General features: G+C 39.7%; 1 protein-coding gene across 4 annotated transcripts in view; it reads right to left on the bottom strand.

Annotated features, from left to right (window-relative positions):
- Nucleotides 1-5,668: 5,668 nt before the first annotated feature.
- Nucleotides 5,669-23,317, bottom strand: part of ZC3H14 (zinc finger CCCH-type containing 14) — a 44,973-nt gene continuing 27,324 nt past the window's right edge. For 3 of the 4 annotated variants that reach the window (XM_037900811.2, XM_043547827.1, XM_027818317.3), the window contains 8 exons: nucleotides 21,305-21,379; nucleotides 19,827-19,986; nucleotides 16,787-17,010; nucleotides 14,524-14,644; nucleotides 12,539-12,675; nucleotides 11,281-11,375; nucleotides 7,263-7,369; nucleotides 5,669-5,951 (listed from right to left, as the gene is read on the bottom strand). In XM_037900811.2, the coding sequence (XP_037756739.1) occupies nucleotides 5,945-5,951; nucleotides 7,263-7,369; nucleotides 11,281-11,375; nucleotides 12,539-12,675; nucleotides 14,524-14,644; nucleotides 16,787-17,010; nucleotides 19,827-19,986; nucleotides 21,305-21,379 (926 nt within the window). In that variant the 3' untranslated portion in view covers nucleotides 5,669-5,944. The remainder of the gene's footprint in view (nucleotides 5,952-7,262; nucleotides 7,370-11,280; nucleotides 11,376-12,538; nucleotides 12,676-14,523; nucleotides 14,645-16,786; nucleotides 17,011-19,826; nucleotides 19,987-21,304; nucleotides 21,380-23,317) is intronic. The other variant, XM_037900812.2, reaches the window with a different exon arrangement.

Below are 23,317 nucleotides of genomic sequence, written 5' to 3'. Positions count from 1 at the left end.
CACTGTTAGTGGTGTAATTTCAATCAGTTGGGTGCCATGTTGCTAAGTGAAACAAGTGAATACAAGTGCCAATAGCCTATGGGACATTATAACTGCCCACTGGTGCAGAAAAATGCCTAGTGTGCTATGATCATCTAAACCTGGAAGGAAGAATGTGAAGGGCTGAGTGTAGACTTGTTCTGGAAGTATGGTGGTCTGGAGGGTATAATGGGGTTGGGGAAGGAGCCTTTCCCTTAGCTATGCAGCACCAACAGGGGGGCAATGAGCCCCCAACTCTTTTTTTTTTGGATCCTGCCACTCAATCATGCAGGTTCATTTTCTAGTTTGCAATGAATCCAGCTGTATGATATGTTTAAGGGCCGCAAGGTAATTTCTTTTTATATTACGAAACTAGTAAACCCATTATACAAGTGAAAGAATAACACATGCTAGTCTAGATACCCATGAATCCATCTGTTATTGAAAAGTATTTAAATTAACAAAGAGAAAGCCTGACATCCTATGCACAGATTGGAATTCTAAAAAAATCATCTCAGACTTACACATGACCCTATTGTAGTCAAAAGAGCCAAGATGTGTGGAAAAGGTTGGGGAGAAGTAATGAGCCAAATGTATTGAATCATTTTAACCTTAAATGTCTCAATTTTTCCTTCTTCAACACATGATCACTGGACACCATTTTTTGGATCCAGGAAGGGGTTGCGGGAAGAGCAACTTGGTTTAGCACTCCTTTTCAGTAACTGAATGTATGCACCAATAAAGTCAGTGTTTAGCTAGAACAAAAATCTTAACAATGAGCATAATCAGAAGTTGCTAGCTGGAGTTACCCTAATTACAGAAATCTGGTTAATGCTGGCTGATACCTGCACCACCTAAAAAACAGCACACAGCACCCAAATAATTATCTATATGCTGTAAGTGGATAGCAAGCCCTAACAGTATGGAAGGCTGAGCTATTTGGTTTTAATATATACTCTTCTTACAGCGTCAAAGTGACATGTTTTCCTGTTTATCAGCATAGTAGATGCGGCAAGCCTTAATTTTTGTCAAAAGCAAGTGGTTTTGGGTTAGTGTGTGTACAACAGACAAATGTCTTGTTGCTAATTATGTTTTGGATAGTGAGTGAATCACTCTGTGGCCTTCTTCCTGAATGTACCATGCCTAAACGACGGGAAGAAAAAACTATTGCAGGTCACAATTTAAACTGCCGTATTAGTCATAGTAACCAATTTGATTGAGCAGCCCTAGCTGTGTTTCATGTATATGCTCTTTCACACCTACAGACTTTCCTGCCTCTTGTCATCTGTTTTTTTCCCCCTAATGTTTATAGTACTGTTTGTTTTTACTTATCTGGATAAATATGTGCGCATGCCAAAACCTACTATGCACTCTTTGTACCAATCACTGTGGTATTGTCAGACCAAATCCTTTTCTTGATTTGGTCCTCTTCAGCTTCTAATCTTAAACCAAACTGGTCTTGAATGCCTGATTATTTAGGAGAAAGAAAACTGGCTTCATAATACAGAGAGTGGCTGCAACAGAGCTGCTTACCAAATCATTCACAAATAACTGAATACAATCTCAGCAGTTACTATGGGGTTTTTTTGGTCATATCTACTTGAATTATCTATAGTAAAGCCTCTAATCAGGATTGGGCTCCCATTGTTATAGTCAATGTAAAAAGAACTAGGAAGACAGAGTCCAACCCCCAACTATAAAAACAAGGAAGATTGCAGGGGAGGAGGGAGGAGTAATGGCATACTATATATGAACATGGTAATGACAAGCAAAAGTTAATTCCACTTCTTTAATTATGGAGGATGTGCTGAAGAAAACAGCAGGAGGGAAAGAGTAAATAAGAACAATGGGGTGGGCAGAAAAGGAAATAGTAAGGAAGGAAAGCTGGAGAGTGAGGTTGCCAATGAAGTGACAAGCAGAAGGGGCAAGTGGTCAATGAGTCAAACCACCAACCAGCAGATGAAAAATACCCAGATTTCAAACTGAAAGAACTGGCAGCTGGTGAAGTGGCAGCTGCTAGGAAAGAACCCCTCTGCTAGTTAGAGTGGAAAGTTACTGGGCATTGCCCCACCCCTTTGTTCCTGGGGAAGTCCCAGCTGCTCCCAAAGGGTAACGTGAGGCTTGGGAGAGCCTGCTTTACTACCCTCCAGCCTATGTGACTAAAAGGAATACACAAATACTGAGGTTATTTTAACTGGCCTAACCTGATAGTGTCCAGGTTTCATATTGCTGAATAACAGGGGTATTTAAACTTTTCTTTAGGAGAAAATAAACCAAAGAACTGTGAAATTCCATAAGATGTTACATTTTGAAAATGGTACCCACGATCTGCCTGCACAAATTACAGTCGCTTAGAAGGAGGGAGATGCACAAATCTTGCTAATGAGCCTGTACTCATTAGTTCTTGTTAAAATTACTCACAAATTATATTGAGATGGGAGTTACAATTGAGTACAAATCAGTAATTTAAGGATTAAAAAAAAAAATTACAGGGCTTTTGTGATCAAGAAACAAATAATTAAACTCAGGAGAGAGTTAAGGCATAAGTTAAAATAAATACTCAAATGTGTGAAGGTACGGAAATTTAGAGTCACCCAAATAACCTCAACTCTGCCCTATAGTGACACTATGCAATAACCATACACTTATGATGAATGCATAAATGTTTGTAGTCCTAAATTTGATTAAACTGATGTTACAGACTCCCCTCTCCCGCCCCAAATGGTGGTACTAGAAGACAGAGTTAACATTTTGTGTGTCTTATCCATACCTTAACACATTTGGATTTCTCTTGTACTTGATTCCCAAAACAAGCATTACAAACCCAGGAAATTCAGATTTAGGTTGTTACAAGATTCCAGTAACGGTTTTACCTCTAAATTACTGATATATACTGTCAATCTTATCTTTAATATAGATTCTTTCCTGGAAGTTTATTATTATTTAAAATGTCATAGAAACAAGAAACCCAAAGAATGTTGCCATTTAATATTTTTAATGATTTGAAGATGGGTAGCATCACCCTTAAATCTTCTAGGACCAGATTCACCAGATATTCTTGCTGTTAATCCCACACAGGAGCAGTGCAAAGCAACTAGAGTGTACTACTCAATTTCCCCTAGCACATAAACTCCACATTCCCCAGAATGCACCCATACAGAAACGTCCCCTATCCCTTCCCCTCCAACTTTCCATGCACACCTCTCCAGAATTTCCCATACCTGTTGAGTCAATCTGGTGTAACAGGTAGGTCTTTAAAAGAAGTTTCAGGGTTAGTGTTCATTTTCTGCCATTTTTCTTAATTAAAAGTTTCACCTTCAGCAGGGGCTGATGAATATAAGAATTGCCTGCTTTCAAAATGGCAGCCATCTATTCTCACTGGGTCTGAGACCATAGCTGAACTTGAGCAAAGACGCCCTCTTTTAAAATGGCCACAGCCTCCCATTGGTGGCCATTTGAAAGAGGGCATATTTGCTAGCAAAGGGCACTTTCAGTCTCTCCCCCATGAGGGCAAAAGAAGCCAAGGCAGCTATTTTGAAAGAGTCAAACTAACAGATTTATTTATAAATTCTCAAAAAAAATCATTCTGTGCCCAAAGGGGAAAAGGCTGTAATTTTGGGAGGATACATTGTATCTTCCTATGTAACAAAGCAGCTGCATTCCTACTTTCACTGCAAGACTTAAAACACAAAACTTAATGCTCAGCCATAACTATGGAATGGTGACTGGCACGTCTACAGTTCCACAATTGTTTCCAACATGTATTATGCTTGATTATTGAAATATTTGGAAATGTAGTAAATGCATTTTATAAAGAAACTCCAAGTGTCAGCACTGACACAAACTGCATGATAAAGCTGGTTTACTACTCCTTTGTGAAATTCTTGGTGCTGTCAGATAATGCTTTCCATATTTCTAGCCTATTTTCCTTTACTGCTACTACTTGTCATAGTGTTGTGTTTTTTGGACTTGGAATAGCTACTTCAATTTTAACAAGAACAAACAGTTGGTACTTGTGAGCTTTGTTTAACTGTTTTTAGTTCATTTCTGAGTTTACAGCATATACTAAGTAATGGAAAAGCTGCATTATTAACTTGTGAAGAAAGGTAAAATGTACATTTGATGTAAAGTTTTACATAAGAATAAGATCAAGACCACAGTAGTTATTTAAAATAATGTAAATTCAATCTAAATGGCACTCATTAGATAACATTCCCCTTAGACTGAAATTAATTTTTTTTTTTTACTTCATTGGTTCGTCACCTACTGTTTTTATTAGAGGAGCGCATCAGCAGATTGCCTTATGCTAAACTTTGTGCAATAGGTGATAGACATCAAAGCTGTTGAAATTAACCAGTGTAGGTATTAATCTGTTTTGCTGCCCTATAATGATTATGATTCACTTTTGTCTCATATCCAAAAGGGAAAGCATGCTTCCGAAAGGTGCAGCTAGCTAATGGATGTATTTGAAGATTCTATTAAAAAATTTCATTTGCAGTTTTACTTTTCATTTCAGGGAGGGGGAGAGAAGGGCTGGAAATCACTGTTTCAGTACTGTTCCTCATCCTATGCTCCTCCGCTCAATTGTCTAGGAAAATTTCTTACTGAAGTTCTTTAAACTTAAAATCATTGATCCAGTTGTCTTTTTAGATTGTTTATGGTGTTTGTCAGACTATCCCTCTTGCTTTAACCAAAAAATGTACTCTAAACTAGTCCAAAGGTGTATGTTCATGTATTACTGTAATAAGGATCATGGTTTTAAGTGTGCTCCCATTTTGGTTTTGGCCATGACCATTTAATCCCTGTAATCATACAATACTGTAGTTTTTATGTTATTTTAAAATATTTAAATTAAATCTTCAGGTTTTTGCATAAATTCAGATTTTTTAAATTTGAATATGAACTAAACTTTGATTACTTTATCTGCACCAATATTTTAAATTAATTTCCTGAAGTGTTCAATTTCAGAATTCAAGAATATATTTGTCACATTTGAGTTTAAAATATGTAGGTGACATTGTTTTCTGATATCTAATGTAAATATTTGTAAAAAAATATATCTTTTGTATATTTTTGTGAAAATGTGGTTCCCCAAAAGATACAAAAGATTTAATAAAAAAAGTGCATTCATGTTACTGTTTAACAATTTACATCATTTGAACAGAAGAATTACAGATTTTAAACTATTTCTTCACAGTTACTATTCATATGGGTTTATCTTTGCTATATACATTACAGGTGCTCCCTGGAGGGAGATGATTACAACAGAGTATTTGCAGCAGTGTTGAGTGCTTGAAGAATAATAAAGTCTTTTGAGGATAGATTCAAGATGGTGCCTTCTCCCTACACTTATCCTTAACATTGGATTTCCAGTTTAACTGCTCAGTAATTCAAAAACAGTGGAACAACTCACTTTGTTTGCTACATTTAAAAACACTTGCTTACTAATGACTACTTTTCCTCGTACCTTTATCTTCTACTGTCAGATTATCAGAGGCCTATGTACTATTCCTTGAATAAAAAGAAAAAAAACTTTCCATCCCCACAAGAGAATAGTTATTGTTGTATCCATCAGGTACTAAAAATCTTTGAGTGGCTCTACTGAATAATCTTTAAGCAAATAAAGAACAGGCTAAACTGAACAGTAAAATACAAACCAGGTCTTAAAATTTTTAATGGAATTTAAAGTAAAATTCTTTCCCTCCACAGATGTTCTTTTCACAGAGTTTAAAAAAAAAAGTAAAATCAGCTATTAAACTTACAAATTTGGAAAATTAGAGACATTTCAAGTATGCAATCAATTTCATTTTATGAAAACTATATATATTCAAACTTCCAAAGGTGTGATGAAAGGTTTTGTAGTATCAGGATTTCCTCTCCATCAGTGTCCAAAGGCAGCAACTTTCATCCACAAATTGTATGATAATTATTCACTAGGGGGGAAAAAAACCACATAATTAACAAGCCTATTATCCATTATAGATGATTTGACAAGTGTTGTCCTAGCCCCTTAATGATTCAAGTATCCAGACTTCCATTTCAGGGGATATTAAATGGTGAGAAATGCTCAAGAGAGCTGAGCATTTAAAAGAAAAGTGAACATTTTCAGACTTGGTGCCTAAAGTTAAGTTCCTAAATCTGTTTAGGCACCTTAATAAAGAGCCTGATTTTCAGCAATTTTGAGTGGTTGCAACTTCCACTGACTTCAATTTCCAAAACCTGCAGCTCTTGCTGACACAGCAGGATTTAATCCTAAAAGTACTGGCATATAAAGAGATGTAGATTAATGGTATAGATTTTTCTTAATGAGTTTTACAACATACTTAACTCTTGGGACAGCACATGTAAGTTACCAATTAAGTATGAGGAGAAGGAACAAATTACAGGTACTATTCACCTTCAACCTATGACCTACATATTTTTTTCTGTAGGTCATTGGAAGTTCTGCTAATAATTTTATCACCAGCAATCTTAAACTTTCAAAGTAAAACAAGAAACACTCAAGCATTTACTCTCAACACAAGCTATTTCAACTTTAAACACTGGCTATTTTACATTACATTTCTTAATCTTTCCCTCTAAGCCAAAAATTTTACAGGTAAATAAATTCCCCTCACATGGATCTTTTCAGAGTAAACTGTACCATTTTCTTGATTCAGAGCATAAAAAAAACATTGATACTTAGGATGCTGGCTAATTCTCACAGCATTTCGTAGACTAACCAGTTTGCTAGGGTTTGTGGAGTCATTGGCGGTGTTAGGAAGAAGGCTGTTTTTGCTATGACATGAGGAATACTAAAAGGAGCTACCTGAGCCATCTGGGGTGTCATGTACCATGACATGAGACCAGGGACAAGGAAGAACTGATGTGCAGTTTACGGTCTGACTCAAGGGAGACCAGTGCATTCTACTTAGTCTTTGGGCACAGGCCTGGAACCTTGTTTGCTCTATTCCAGGCCCTCACTGCAGAGCTTTGATTTTTCACATTTCTAAGGGTTGAGTTAGTAACTGTTTAAGTCACTGTTCAAAACAACAAATACAGAGTTCTGGTTCAAAGACAGATTAGCCTTTGACCATTGCTACACAATAAGACTGAAATAATTACCAATCTTAGGCCCTAACCCAATGAACACTTATGCATACATGCAACAGGGCTACTCACGTAAGTAAAGTTACACATGTGTATATATATTCAGATGATCAGGGCCTTAAAAGCTAACCACAGTGAAAGATTGCTTAGATTACCTGGTTTGAGTTCGAGTCCATTTCAAGGCATGACGTGGAGGTACAGCAATAGTGGGATGGTAGAATGGACAGTCTGGTCTTGTACACTGGGTGTTAAATCTACAGTGCTAAAATTAATTCAGAGAAGACTAATTAAAGATAGCACTCCTAAAGCCACAAGCAAGTTATCTTGGCAAATTTTATACACGAGTACTTATTATTGTATAGTCCAAAATACCTGATGGGCAATAATGGGTCAATAATTTTGCAAATTAACAGCAGTGTCAATTGAACCCACTAATGGCAGAGGTTCTGTTTTCTATAAGGAAATGTTCTATCAACAGGATATTTAATAAGTGACCATGAAATTATAAAAATGCAAATAAAATGTACTAAAACAAATAAACTGAAGACTGCTAAGTTGATTGACACTTGGGAGATTCATTGTTTTAGAGGTGGAAAAGAATCATCTGCTAAAATGACAAATGTGTTCTCAATGTCATAAACAACAGGAACCAATTTTATGATTTTGTCATACTACTGATCCTGAATGCCCTGAAGGCATCAAGATTCTCTTAGCAGTGCACTGAGTGTTGCAGATTTGTGATTAATACATTTAAGAATCCATTATTCCTCATTCTCATCCAATCCCTTTGTCTCAGGGTCCCATGTTGCATCCTGTTTTAAGGTCTCTAAAGTTGAAGGTGTGTACAGTAAAAGCCAAACTCACTAGGTTTTTGTCTCTTGTGTAACCTTCACTATGTTAGTATTGTAAAGGTGTGGCTTCTAAAGATTTATTACAGATACTGGGATTTCTCCTCCCCATGGTGCACTGCAGCAGTGAATTTTCTTCTGCAGCCTTTCAGTCATTCCTCCTCACAGGAAGAGTTTAGATAAGGGGTTAGTTTGGAGTATTCCAAGAATCACAAGTCCCTATTACAAAGTCACTAAAGCAATTCATCAGTGGAATTACAGTTAGCTACCAGACCTATGCTACCATATATAGAAGAACAGCAAGAATTAATCTGCAGTGACAAAAAATACATTTGTTAGAAGATTTTACCTTCCACTTTTCATCTCTAGTGACTTGTAAAATTACATTACTGTCCTGGAAAATAGTATTTCTTGGGACCATCAGTTTTGCTAGAAGAGATTCAATCACATCACTGCCTTCTAAATCTCACTCTCTTCTTTCATAATGATAAAGCAGCAATTACGGACCAAAAGTGAATTCATTATTCAATTTAAATGAGGATATTTCCTTCCTTTCATCATGTCCGAAACTGACTTCTGAAAAAGATCTCAGGAACTATCTCATTGTTGACATAGTGACTACATTTTGTCTAGATGGAAAGTAAGAGTTTAAGCAATGTATTGTATGTATTTCTTAATCAGATCCTAGAAAGTACTCTAAGGCCTCTACGGATATGTCTACACAGCAGTGTAAGCTTAGGGTTAGTGGGACTTGAGTCAGCTGACCTGTGTCAGGGAACCCTGGGCTTGTGCGTCTATACTGCATTTTAACCCTAGGTTAAGGATTTTCTGACTTGTTTTACCCTAGGGCTCTGGCGTCCACACTGCTCTGCAGAGACCTGAATCAAAGTAACCCTATCCCAGTTTCTTAGTGCCCCCCTACGTCGGTCTCAACAGTCTAGCCCTATGAATGTGTTGCTCTGTGAGGAAACACTACTGCCCACCCAGTTTCCTAACTGTGACAGTGCTGCTGATGGGACTCAGCTGCCCATAAGGAGCACCTGAGTTGCATCATTAGCTCCTTTGGTGGCTGCTCAGTAGAATGAGTGCAGTTTGAGAAGGCTTTATACTGAACTACCATCTAATCTCTGATTTGGGCTTTCCAGCTCCAGGCTGAGCCACAGTGGTAGGAAAATGCCTTTGTGCGCCTGCTCTGAGGATAATTAGGGCATCAGTTTCTAGGGCTGTCAACCTATTAAAATGAAACTTGGCAAGTCCACATTTTTAAAATGGGATGTTCACTGAAGGTGTTTCGTTTGGTTGGAAGTTGGACATAAAATGGAGGTTTCAGAGGAAAAACAAAGACGTGTCCAAGCCTGGCTGCTGCCCACTACAGAGCAGTGAAGTGCATCCCCAGGGTTTGGGATGCAGTCTGCTCCAGCACCTCCCAGGGCTCCCTTATCCCTGCCCCATTCATACCCTGGGAGGCAGGGATGCGAACCCCAGGGGGCTCTGGGAAAGTTTTGGGGCTGGCTCCCGCTCACAGTGCACACAGCCCAGGTGCCTCTGCAGATGTAGCGCCAGGGAGGGCCGGAAGGCCTGAGAGCAAGTGACAGAGAGCTGAGTGGGACCAAGCCGCTGCCCTGCAGGGATAGGGAATGACAGAGCTCCCAGCTCAGCACAGCCAGGGGATGGATGACCCCAACAGCCTGGCAGTTGAGAGCTGCCTCCCACCTGTCAGCTTTGCTCCCTGCTCTGGGCAAGTCTGTGCAACAGCAAGGAGGAGCTGGAGCTGCAGGAGGGTGCAGGAAGGTTTAGGGACTGGCTCCCACTCGCTGCCCTGACAGTGCATGCTGCCCAGGCATCCTGCACATACACCCATAGAGGGGGCCAGAGAGCAGAGAACAAGCAGCTGCCCTGCAGGGAGGGGAAGCAGATGGGGTGTTGGGGGTCATCCTCCCCCGGACATGCTGAGCTGGGAGCTCTGCTGCTCCCCTTCCCTGCAAGGCAGCCACTTAGTCCTAGCTCTGCTCACTGGCCCGCTCCTGCCCCCACCCCTGCTTGGCTGAGTTCAGCAAAATCTGGCTGTGCTCTTGTGACCCAAAAGCAGCTCTCTGCAAAAAGCTTCTTCTTATTGGTCTCCATTGAAAACCCTGCAGGCTCCCTGATAGTGTGCTTGGAGACCAGTGTTCAGCAGACAATGGGTTAACGCTGATCTGAGCTGCTTCTGTTTGCAATAGAGTGCAACAGACTGCAACACTAATTGTCAGTGGGCATAGAGAGGACTAAGGAAGTTGCCCCAAGGAACTCTGGGATATATCCAGAAGACATCCAGGACCCGAGTCAAGCCTGGGCCACATGCACACAGGAAAGCAATAGGGGCTGGACCCTACGTCCCAACTTAACATGGGCTCAGACCCTCCAGCCCTGCAGGGTCCTGGGATCCTAGGTTCGAGCCCTAGGTTAACACAATTGGTTTGTGGACGTGAGGGGGGTTAGGCTTGAGCCCAGGTCAAGCCTGGGCTTACACTGCTGTGTAGACATACCCTAAAGGACAGACTGCTCACGAAATCTCCACATGTATCAAAGGTGATTCTCATAACAAAAGAGAAGATTCCCTGTCCACCTTCAGTCAAAATTCATAGCACAAAGGCTACAGCTTCCTCTTACAGCGAACATGAAGAGCCGCAAGACAAATCTCTAACGTAAAGAAACATAATTCACAATTAAAGGCAGCCTTTCCTTTCTTCTCTTCCTTTGGTGGCTGTCTTTACCAATCCGATCACATCTTTCTCTGGAGATACCCTCAATATAAACTTTAAGTGTGGCCACTTCCGGATGCTATATCCTCAATGGGATAATCATTTAGCTGTACATACTCTAAGCTAACTATATGACCCCAGCGGCAGGAAAAATGAAATCCCAAGTCAGCATTTATTGTGTGCTCTCCCCACGATATGTTGCAGAAGTGAATCATCTTCTCCTGTGTTCAAATCATTCCTCATAAGCTGAAGAGTTTGGATAAGTGGTTAGCGATGAGCTGACACTGAACACATACCACAGTGCCAACTGACTCATTGTGGCCAGTCTGATGTAACTGAACAAGTCTGATATTTAGCATTTTCTACAGTTTTACCAGACCACCAAACAGAGTTTAGGAAAGATCATTCAGAAATGTACAACTATAAATCAATGCTTTTCTGTCTCTCGTTTTCAAGCTATAAATTGATTACCTTTCAGATACAAATTATAGAAGCATTTCTGAGGATTGCGTCATAAAACACAGTGACGCAACGTAACATATTTCAGATTTCCTTCTACAGAAGTGTTAACAGACACCTCTTACTTTTGGATGATAAAATGGACATTCCATTTTCTTACAAGCAGGGAAAAATCTGCAGAGCTGACTGCTGGAGGTTGCCGGTGGTGCCTGTAGTGGTGCTGTTAGAAAAAGAACAAGAGTATTGCATGGATCAAAACAATTCCACTTTCTCAGCAATTTCTACTTTGTATTTCCAGAGTTCATTTAATCTGAGGATCTCAAATCACTCCACAAACAATTAAACCTTGTAATAGCCCTGTGAAATACATAAGATATATCGGGATTATGCCACCCAGCACTGAAAAGCTACTGATGCTGAGACGGAATGTGGCCACTATTTAGCCACACGCAGAAGCACTTCAACAGTTCAGGACAAAAAATGCAGAATATCGCTTCCAACAAAATTCAGGGGAATTTAGAGAGACAAAGAGGTTCAAATCTTGCATTCAGGCTGCAGCAAGCCTGTTAGTTTTCAAATTAAACAGGACTGGGACATAACACCTCGGTGGGGCTCTTTCCAGGAGCATATAGGAGTGCAGGAAGTGGCATAAGTGATCAGTATGTAGGACTCTAGCCTGACACAGTAATGAAACCACACCTCACTGTGATGTCAGGAAGCACTAAGCCACTGCAGATGTGGCTCCCTTACCATAGTGTTTTTTATGGGGGTAGGAATTTAACCCCTAAATTTTGGGCAAATTCCAACTCAAATAACTGCATTTAGTTGTAAACCTAATTTCCATCAAGTCATTTCTTTACCCAAGGATAGTCTCTCTGTTTTAATGAGTGAAAGATAAAAATTATCACAATCATGTAAAATTACAAGACAGAAAGCAGACTTCCAGAAACGTAAACCTTCAATTTGTGTTTTCACATCAAAAGATCGTTCTTGTTATAATACAGATTAAATCTGGGGACAGTTTAGGTGCATTTGTTCTTACAGAACTGACTAATTACCTGATCCATTCAGAAGGCTATTTCTGTGTGCCACCACCTCTGTCCCATGCTACTCCCTTTGCAGTGAATGAGAGTTGCTGGTACGCAGCACTTACACAGAGGAGCTGAGGGATTTGACATTCATAACAGATTTTGCAGTTATATTAACTCAAGTCTTAATGCCCAGGGGATAAGAGAGGTGAGGGGAATGTCAAGTGTCATGCAGAAAACTTTTTCCTCTTAGATATCACCAAACCAGATTCTGTGGGTTAGCTCCAATTCCTCACATGCACTATTCCCTTCCTCGCAAATTCACAGTAAACTAGCAATAGTCAAGACTGCTCACCTGGTTTGGGAGGTGGCAATGGGATTCGTCGGCTGGCATGAGTGTAAGGGCAGTCTGGCTTAGTACACTTTGCATCGTATTTACAGTTTGGGTGGATAAACAGGCATTTATCAGCAAATTTGCAACTGGGAAAGACTCTGGGGAAAAAACCAAACCAGTTATTTGAACCACGTTCCATGCAGTAGCTAGTGCACACCCGCTCCAGGGCAAACTACAGTTCCCACAGATCAGATACGGTCTGAGCCACAGCACCTAGAAAGAGAGTGAGTTCATTTTGCAGAAGGTGATATTTCCAAATAAGGATTAGATGATGTAAGGCCATAATTCAAAATGAACTCTTTCAACAAGACAACATCAAGGCTGATGGACCCCAAGTCTGATAATACCTGCTATCTAAAAATAGCACCAGTATATCCCCAAACAGCAGAGCTAAGGCAGTTAGATTTAAAACCCCAGCTGAAAGGCTAAGCAAACCAGACAAAACATGTCCAAAATTCAGCTTCTGAGCTCCCACTGCAGGAACACCACAAGCTATACACGCCCAAGGAGAATAATTTTCACTGGGTACTAAATACTTGAACCCAACAATGTCCCCTTTTCAATCTCAGTTTTTTAAGGTGATAAAAGAACTAGTATTCTGATCTCATGTGAATTTTCTTTTCAGAATTATTGTGGAATGAAATCACTTGTATTTGTCTACCAGGAATTCAGAGGTATAGGGTGGCATAAACTACAATATATCATTGCCTTTTGGAGAAATTAGAAGCTCCCATAAACACCTTCCAAAATATTGTTCATTTGTGAGACAAAGTAGTGCAAACCACAAAGAATACCGCCATTCATAAAGCAAGTGCACTTACTATACAACCTTGAATTACTGTATCTACTGTACTAAGCAAAAATACAAGGAATATTCTCTTTTACAGTACTATGGTCCCCTTTGACTAATTTCAGACTGAGAATCTGCTTTCCCAGTCAAAGATTCATAGATTCCAAGGCCAGAAGGGACCATTGTGATCATCTCGTCAGAGATGCACCGAATCAATCCGCATCAAGGTGTGAATTTTATTCTCCACTTCCTCACTGTGGGACAGAGGGTGGGGAAAGCAAGGGCTTGATGACCTGTCAGCTAACCCTGTATCAGAAAGATTCCACCTTACCGAATGAACTCCACAACAGTGTACATTCTCTTAGGTGGACCATGCCTGTTCCACTGTGCTGTGGTCCAGTTTCCCTTCTTCTGACAGCAGCTAGTAAAGCTGAGTGCCTGCCTGACTCGCAAAAATCCAGGAGGACAACAGCAAGGGAGCTGTTCTGGACAGCTGCTGCCAGTTGAAGAAGAGTCAACAGCACAGTAAAATCTTCAGGACGACTACTCTAAATCTTTGCTTTCAAGCCAAAAAGCATTGTACCACCATATACATGGGAGCAATTGCGCTCAAAACTCTGGGGACACCGAGCTGAGGTATCTTGGGCTTGCTCTACTACACTACAGCCTTATGTCGATATAACTACATCACTCAGGAGCGTGGTAAATCCACAACCCTGAGCAATGAAATGATACTGACCTAAGCCCTGGTACAGAGAGAGCTACCGCTGCTCCTCGTGGCTGCAGTAATTAAGTCAACGGGAGAGGGTCTGCGCTTAGCAGCGCTGGCGCTGTAAGCGCTGTAGTGTAGATATTACACTCCCAGCTCTCCTATAAAGAGCCCAGAAAAAACAGCACCCTGTGTGGTGGGAAAAGCTCTCTCCTACAGGAGCTCAGATGTGACTCCGCTGATTGTAAATACCACGAAATTCTGCCACATGGTGAAAGAGAGGAAAGTAGAAGGGGGGAGGAAGTTACATTAACAAAGCAAAGTTCAACTCCCGTCTCCCACCATGAACCATGTTAATTGAGTAACAGATGTGAAATAACTTAACACAGCATTTAGAGCCCAGAAGGACAAAGCAGATCAGATGTCGTCGAGTTCTGTAGCACTTACTTGCATGGTAATGTGGGGTGGTGGTACGCACATTCATCTCCATTTTTACAGGCAGGCCAGTACTTGCAACGCTCAAGCACTTTCTCTTGTTTCTGCGGCACAGTCAATTCCTCCATCTCCACTGTGGAGGAGAAATGACACAGGGACCTTATTTTATTACATGTGCAGTTTGGTTTATGAAGCAGACCACCCTTTAAATTCAGTATGTCCCCTGCACAGAGAGCTTGTCATATGTTGGTGAGAAAGCATTCATACAAAAATTGAAATCTCTCAAGACTTCAGATCACCTGAACATACACAGAGTTTAGTCAACCTCTAACTAGAGTGGAGAGTGTTAGCTGGTGAAAGCTGCACTACTTTATTTAGTGGGTTAATTTCTCAAGTACAAAGTGATCAAACCAAGTGTGCACTCAATAGTTTCCCAGTGTATACTCCAGCCCAGTGAAACCTACACAAAACTGTCTCTGCTAAATCCTTACTTTCTTCTTAAAATGGCTAAAAATATCATCCTAGGGTTGGATATTTATTGTCTTCCAAGGACTTAAAGATCATCAAATGAGCTCAGTTTACTAGTAAAAAAAAATTGTTTTCTGCCAGATATACAAACACAAATCGGATCCTTCCTTACTCTGACTGGACTAAGGAAAAGATTCTGCAACTGAAACTTCACTAACTGTTCTGTTGATGTATGTGTCAGAATAAAATCACCCTTTCTCACGGATAGTTTTGGCTTTGGGAGACCATCATGAAAAAGCAGCATTAAGAAGTTACTTCTGACACTACGATCAGCAGATAGGACTCCTTATTAACAGGGCAAGCTGAGTAAGAAGGTGCAACTTTCATACAATCACTTTGTTGTCAATTACTGCACTTTAATCACTTCTTGGTTTCCCTCCTGCAATTCCCTTCTTCCGTTGTTCTTAAATCTCTCCCTGTCCAGTTCGGAGGATTCAGAAACCAGAGTAGGACTGCCCTAGAAAACAGGACCCTATCCCTCATTCTCTGGCATCTTCACGGGTTTCTTAACTATCCACTTGCAATTCAAAATTCACACCAATATCCCTCACCATCCTCACTCGTAGCAATCTTTCTGCACCCTCATTCCATTATTGGCCTCATTTATGTACCCGATTCACATCCTTTCAAAACTCAGTGGTATTGCCCCATCTGAAACTCTATCTTCTCCAAGTTGCTTCACATCCTGGCTCCAATTCTACAACTTACTCCCTTGCTTTGCTTTATGTGCTGTGAGCAGTCCCACTGAAGCAAATTAAGCAGCACATAAAGCTAAGCATGCAAGCAAGTATTTGTAGGATCAATGCCTAAATCTCTCCTTAATACTTTCTGAAACTGTCCTTTAAAAAGACCTCTAGGTATTCCACTGATTTAGGGCCTGATCCAGTGAATGGAATTGAGGGCACTCAGCATAGTACCTAGCCCTGAGTTTCTTATATACAAATACAAGAAATTTTGATGCATTGTTACTATATGAGGGTCTGACATTCTTGTACTACAAATGGAAAATGGAATGTAAACGTGACCTCAAACCAGTGAGTGTTTAAGAAGCCCAAGAGAAAGGAAAATCCACATTTTAAAGTGAGTGTTACTTTGCATTCAGAAATCAACATTTCAAAAGCAGAGTTCTAAACAACTTTAAAGTGGCCAATGTTCTAAATTCCTGGGCCGGCATTCTGAATGTATGAGATATTAAGAAAAACATACAGTGATCATAAGTAAAGTTTCTTCTATTTTGAAAGATTCTACCAATTTGAAAGACACTCTTTATCATTAAAAACAGCTTTTGAAATGAACAAATCTGGCCAGAAAGATCATGATTACCACCACAACCTGGCACATTTTCAATGGCTCAATACAAATTAATAAGGTGCATCTCAGAACACGCAGTCCTGCCTGGGGCCAATCATGCAGCAAGTAAGGGGAATGATGGCTCTTTCTGACAAGTGAAAGTTCCCTGAAGTTTAAAAGAAACCACTTATCTAATTTTACTGACACATAAAGCTCTGTGGAGAACAATTTCAGCTACTGCTCTTGGTCAGCAAGTTAAACAGCCCTATCCCCTTAAATGCTGAAATTTCACTTTTCAAAGGGTGGTCTCGTTACACCCTGAACAAATAATATACAGACAAGTGCAAGGAGTGATGTTTAATGCTGGTAGGCTTGAGAGTTCTCCCAAGTATGAAAGCCCCACATTAAAAAGTAATCTAACTCCAATATGAAGGCCCTGTTGGCTAGGATAATTTACCATAAGGGCTCTCCAGCTGCCTGCTTATAACCTGCATCTGCTGTGCTTGAAAGCTTTTTAATCCTTTGTTTGCAGCTACATTTTGGGTAACTGGCTTCACTCCTTCAGTTATACAGATCTCCTCCTCTTCTTGATCAGATATGTACCCTGGTGGGCTGGGGACACCATCCAGTGTCACAATGAACTTAGGGCTAGCAGGCTTTTCTGATTGTGCAAGCTGCTCTCTAAAAAACAGAAGAAAACACATGGTAAAAATCACAGGGAATTTAACTCTAAGAAATTGGAGTGAAGTCAGTTGTACTGATACCAACAGAGCTGTAAGAATGAGTCCAAAGGGCAAAGTACAAGGAGCATCTCACTATCCAGGATTGATTTATTTTTTTTTGCCAATAATCACCCTCTTCAAATATCAACATTCCTTATTGCATCACTGACACACCAAAAAACAGGAATCTACACCTACAGAGAGTAGTAAATTTCAACAGGTAGATTTCACAGCCTGTGCACGCTGGCTCAAAAGGACAAATTCAGAGACTCATTGATAGGTGCAAAGTTACTAAAGGAGCACAGTTAAGCCGTTTAAAATAAATCAATTTTGAGGCATAAAAGTGAGCTAAATGCCATTCAGAATTCTTGGAAGAAGCTATTTCATATACGATATACATGCATATTCCCCCTCAGACAGACAGTGAAAGATACACCATATTGAGGTCTGAAAAGAGTAGGTTTCAGAGTAACAGCCGTGTTAGTCTGTATTCGCAAAAAGAAAAGGAGTACTTGTGGCACCTTAGAGACTAACCAATTTATTTGAGCATGAGCTTTCGTGAGCTACAGCTCACTTCATCACTCATTTCCACAGTATGCATCCGATGAAGTGAGCTGTAGCTCACGAAAGCTTATGCTCAAATAAATTGGTTAGTCTCTAAGGTGCCACAAGTAGTCCTTTTCTTTTTGAAAAGAGTAGGTGAGCTCGAGTTTAGGATGGCTGCATTACTCACAAGTGGCAAAGGCAAAAGTGAATTGTGCAGCCATCCCAAACAAGTGCAAACATAGCCTTTCTCTCTCACCACACCATCATGTATTCTTTATATGCTACATAGTTAGAAGGGGGAAAAAAGCAACTGAAATTGAAAACACGTCTATAAAGGGCCTAAAATGTTTTTTTAATATATTAAAAACATTACAAATGGAAGGCTCGATATATCAAGAGCTTTTAGGGCTAGATGTCAGAGCACAGTCCCATTGGATGGGAGGACTCACCTCTTTCCAAGGGTACAAAGCTCCAGTTTCCAGCCCTGCAGCATCATGAGATACTGGATGCTAAACATGTCTAGTACAGGACTGAATCATGATCATCCATGGCCTTAAGTAACTGTGATTTTTGTGACAAAATTTCACTTTTGGAGAGCAAAAAAGGAAACACTTCTCTGGAAGGTTGCCTTTTTTTAAACAGAAACTGCTCAGGGATTTGGAATGTTAGCAGATCCCTGGAAGAGAGGAACTAGGAGGCTAGGGGCCAATGAGGTGATGAAGCGTACATGCTAAACGCCATTTATCACATGACATCACATCCATTCCTGCAGTTTGTATATAAATAGGTAAAACATACACATACCCCAAAATCAGAGCTGCTCCCTATCAGAAGCTACCTAGTACTAGGATGAACTAAAAGGAGTGCTGTCCACTGGGCACTCATTTCTGCAAACCCAGTGAACTCAACATAGACCATTCTCAACAGCTACGAGTCCCGCGCTTCCCTTGGCCAAACGCCTTATAGGAAAACTCCCATAAAGCAGGGCTCCCACACACCATTTACTTACTTAATAGCTGTTTGCTGGCTTCTGGGTATGGAGGCTCCAGTTAGGTCAGGTCAGTTTTACACCCACACTCCCAGGCAAACCCAATCAGGAATACATTCACTCATTGTCCTCCTTAAATAGCTCCTACCGTCTAAAATTAACATTAACCTCGCTGTTTGCCTCCATTCTCTACACACCTATTGTTCAAAATGATAGGTGGCTAGAGGATGACTACAACCAAGAGACCGTTTTAAAATTTTTAGCATTTAGTCTGATGGGTAAGGCTACGTTTATGTCACGGAGGTCATGGAAATCATGGAATCCATGACTTCCAGAGATCTCTGTGACATTCTCTGCTTCAGCCCCAGGGGCTGTGGGACTCTCAAGCTGGCAGCCAGCGGGGGGTCCCCTGCAAGGTTCCAGCAACAGGTGACAGACTCCTGAGAGGGCTTTCCTCAGGATTGTAGCAACGGGCGACAGCCTCGCGGGGAGGGGGAGTGCAGGGGGACGCCTTGGGCGAGCAGCTGGGGATGTCCCGTTTTCTCTTTGGGAAATATGGTCACCTGCCGCTTCCAGCTGCCGCGTGCAGAGGCGGAACCCCACAGCTCCCAGCCATGATGGTGGCGGGGGAAACTATGGAGCCGCAGCAGCAAAAGTCACAGACAGGTCACAGCTTCCGTGAATTTTTGTTTATTGCCTGTGACATGTCCGTGACTTTTACTAAAAATAACCATGACAAAATCTTAGTCTGACTGATGGGCTAAGAGTAAATATAACAAGTAAAAAAGTTAAACAAAATTAAAACTCTTTAACAAGAGCCCATGCAAACTATTTGCTTAGATTTCAGCAAGATGTAACAGCTGTAATAAAAATTACAATACAAGTGGGCCACCCTCTGATACCTGCAAGCCATCCAGTTCTTTTTTCCATTTTCCTAGTAAATGAAAAAACTGCTCTAACCACAACCAAGCCTCGGACACATTTTCAATTTAAAAGAAATGAATGTCAGGATTTCTGAGTTCTGGCTGGGCTGTAGGCTCTTTTGTCCATTTTTCATCAGTCTTGATTGAGCTTCTGCAGCATAGAAACCAAGAAATGTACTGAATTTGTTCTTCCAACTATGGAACCTCTTACATTTAAATAAACATTCTAACCAATTACAAGATACGTTACAGTAACAAGACTTGTCTTATATTTGGTCCTGTTACTTCCTTAAATGAAGTAAAGGACTGACTTTTTACCTTGTCTGTATAAGACGTCCTGAAAGTGCCCGCATTGCCTCCGCAGCCTTCTTCCCCAATTCCTGGTTCTGTGGCACTACTATTTCCTCAGATAGCTTTGGCTTTTTCAGAATAAATGATCTAGTATCAGTGTGGACCACAGACTCCACGTCATAATAATCTGAGTCATAGAAAAATTGGATCAAAGTTGGAATAAAAGAACCACCGTATTGCACTTTAGTAAGCAGTCATGTTTTTGAATAATTTAGAAGAGACCAACCAACTAGCATTTTGTTTTCAATTCTCTGTACTAGTTTTTAACAGGGTAGATAAAAATCAATTATTTTTTAAAAAGAAAAAAAAATCAAAAAAATTGATTTTTTTAATTTGAATTGGATTTTTTTTGAGGAAAAAGATAGTTTTAATTTAGATACATTATAGCTCAAAGATATCTCATATATATCTAATATATTCATGTAATGTTTAAGAAAAGTTTTGTAAATGAGTTTCAATAGTTCATGGATTAGGGACCCAATCTTATGGGGCTCCAGGGGCTTCTGTATAGATTAGTTAGGTTAATCTTTCTATCTCCCCAATGGGACTCAGTGCTCAGTCTAGAAGATACCGTCAGAGATGCTTAGTTTTGCAGTTCTCAAACTGTGGATTTGTGTCTCCAGAGATAACATGCTTGTTAACAGCAAAAATGTTTTTAAATAAATAAATAAATAAATAAATAAATAATGTACAGAGGTGAGAAATAGTTAAATAAAACAATTTAAATGTCTGTCTGGTGATGTTCTCCTCCTATTACAGCATGGCAAGAAAATCCTCCAAATATTAATGATTAGCCTGTTGAATTGGAGATATTTATGAAATCATTGGGAGGTGAACTATCTGCTTCATTACCTTTGGTAAATGAAATAACCAAACAATCATTCATTTTCTGATATAATTAAAACTAATCTGAAAAGTTTTCAAAATAAATCACTTCAAAAATGTATAGTGTGTACCTTCTAAAAATGAAACCTACATCTATCTCTGAGCTGTGAAGAATATGTATTAAGGTTATAACAACCAACAAAAATGCACTTTGATGTAGAAATCCATGATTAAATCGAGTCTTCCTAACTAGTGATTTAAATCATGATTTAAATCAATTTGATTTAAATCAAATCCACCCTGGTTTTTAAACAGAAAATGAGTGTACTTCCTTCTTTATGCACCAACTCTGCTTATATCAGCTGAAGGTGTAGCAGCATACGGCCTGATCACTAGGAGTTTGTTATTGGGTTGGCTCTGCAGAAGCAGCTGGATCCATATGCCAGTATCTCATTTTTGACACCTACTGATGGAAAGATTTTACTTAACATGTAAAAACTAGAAGACATTACAAATATAACTAATTTAAAGGGAAGTGCTACTTTAAACCTAAAACACAGTGACCTCTTTGGTCAAACTATCACATTTTCAAAAAGAAAAAAAGAAAAGCCATCCTTAACCTTGAGTCATTTGCAAAGTTTCTTCAATTAACGGTTCAATCTGGAGTCGGGAAAAGAGCTGTGTTTGTTGAGTTCCTAAAGAAAATATGGATTAGAAGCACATTTTACTGCATGTCAAAATTAAAAGAGGTCCCAGCTGCTAACTCTCCTTTCTTTCTGATCTTAAAAAAAAAAAAATCAAATCTAACAGAGGAAGAAATTTTCATTTCTGTATTTTTATTTCTCCATCTCGAATGTTCCAAAACATATAGCAATAAAACATTTCCTCCAGCAGGACAGGATCACACCAAAATCCAGTTGTTTAGAGAGCCCAGTCTTTCCCATTGTTGTGACTGTGCATGGATTATGTTTGTGGATACATGGTCTTCTGGGAGAAACAGTACTATGAAGATCAGTTCTGCTTGCACCTTTGTCCCTCATTTTTACAGGGATTTCTATATTTTGAGTAGCACAGCAGGTATCCCCATTTCCAGCTGCCTCCTCTCAGCGACACTCAAATGCAAGGAACTAACTAAAACAGAGGCTACTTTATGCTTTAAAGTTGCTAGACAAATGAGGTTAGCACATTCTTCTGCATTAGATTTATTGTTAAAGTTTGGAAAAATTAGTTCTATTTAGCGTATGTCTACACTTAAAATGCTACATCTGTGCAGTTGCGCTGCTATAGCGCTTCAGTGGAGACACTGCGTATGCTGACGGGAGGGTTTCTCCTGTCAGATTAGGTAATCCACATCCCCAAGAGGTGGTAGCTAAGTCAATGGAAAAATTCTTCTGACAACCTAGTGCTGTATACACAGGGGGATAGGTTGATATAGCTACATCTCTCAAGAGTATGGATTTGTCACACACCTGAGAGATGTAGCTATACTGATGTAAGTACCTAGTGTAAACCAGCCCTTACAGTATGTTGATAGTGTTCCTAAGCAGTCATTTCCATTTAAAACCCCCAACATTTAGTTTACATAGTTTATAAACATTAAACTATCTCATATACCGATACTGGAAAAGTTTTCCCTTACATTATGAACTAATTATTCAAACTCACTCCGATTCTGAAGTAATCTGCCAGCATAATGCTATAGACTAATGTGGCTAGATATAAAAATAAAAACAAAAACAAGGGATTGAAAAAACAGTGATTAATTTTAACAGGAAATTGTCACCCCTCAGACAATGAAGTTGAGCCAACCTGACAACAGTCCAACTCAAATCCATTTTACCCTTTAATTTAATCTAGATATTTGCTGTGCTTTTATTCATGCTGTTTCTACATTACCTTAATTTTTTTTTTTTTTAAAGCCAAGAATTCCTCCCTGAACATTTCACACTGGGACACACTCCATCTCTCCAGTGGCACGCACATGACCAGGTTTGTTTATAGCAAAGATGCACAGAAAATAGTGGGCAATGAGGGTTCCTCAAAAAAGTTTCTGTTGCAGTAGCAAGTGGTTAAGACCCCAATCCTGCAAACACTCAGAGGGACCACTCACAGTAGCAAAGTTAAGCACATGTTTGTTTGCAGGATCAGTGATTAACTGAGCTAAAAGTATTAACATTAAGCGATAATAAATGTTCAGTGAACTCCACTTTGGTTGGTATAATATTGGGAAAATCCCTTTAAGTTTGGAGTGTACATGCAATTCCATTGGGTCACTGGTGAAGATACAGATCTACCCAAAAGCAGAATACCATATTTAGAATCCCCAGGAGACAGAGACCCCCTGTCAACTTGAAATCTGGTCAGTTTCACAAAATGAAAACAACTGAATGTCCTACACCCAAGTCTCCAGGACAACTTTTCTCTTTAAATGTTTTTCTCTCCTCAGTTGCAATGTGAAAGACACACAAACAGTAGGCACAACAGACTTACTATATATACAGGGGAAACAATGAAACTAAGTATAAGAAAAAAAGCTCTCAAATGCACAAAGTAAACATTGACAAAGAGAGAAAAACAATTTGTTACTTGCTGTTGCTAGAAAAACACCTAAGATTATTATATTTGATAGAGAT

This window comes from Chelonia mydas, chromosome 6 (genome assembly GCF_015237465.2).
Source record: "Chelonia mydas isolate rCheMyd1 chromosome 6, rCheMyd1.pri.v2, whole genome shotgun sequence".
Taxonomy (NCBI): domain Eukaryota; kingdom Metazoa; phylum Chordata; order Testudines; family Cheloniidae; genus Chelonia; species Chelonia mydas.
This window is presented reverse-complemented; position numbering and strand designations above follow the sequence as displayed.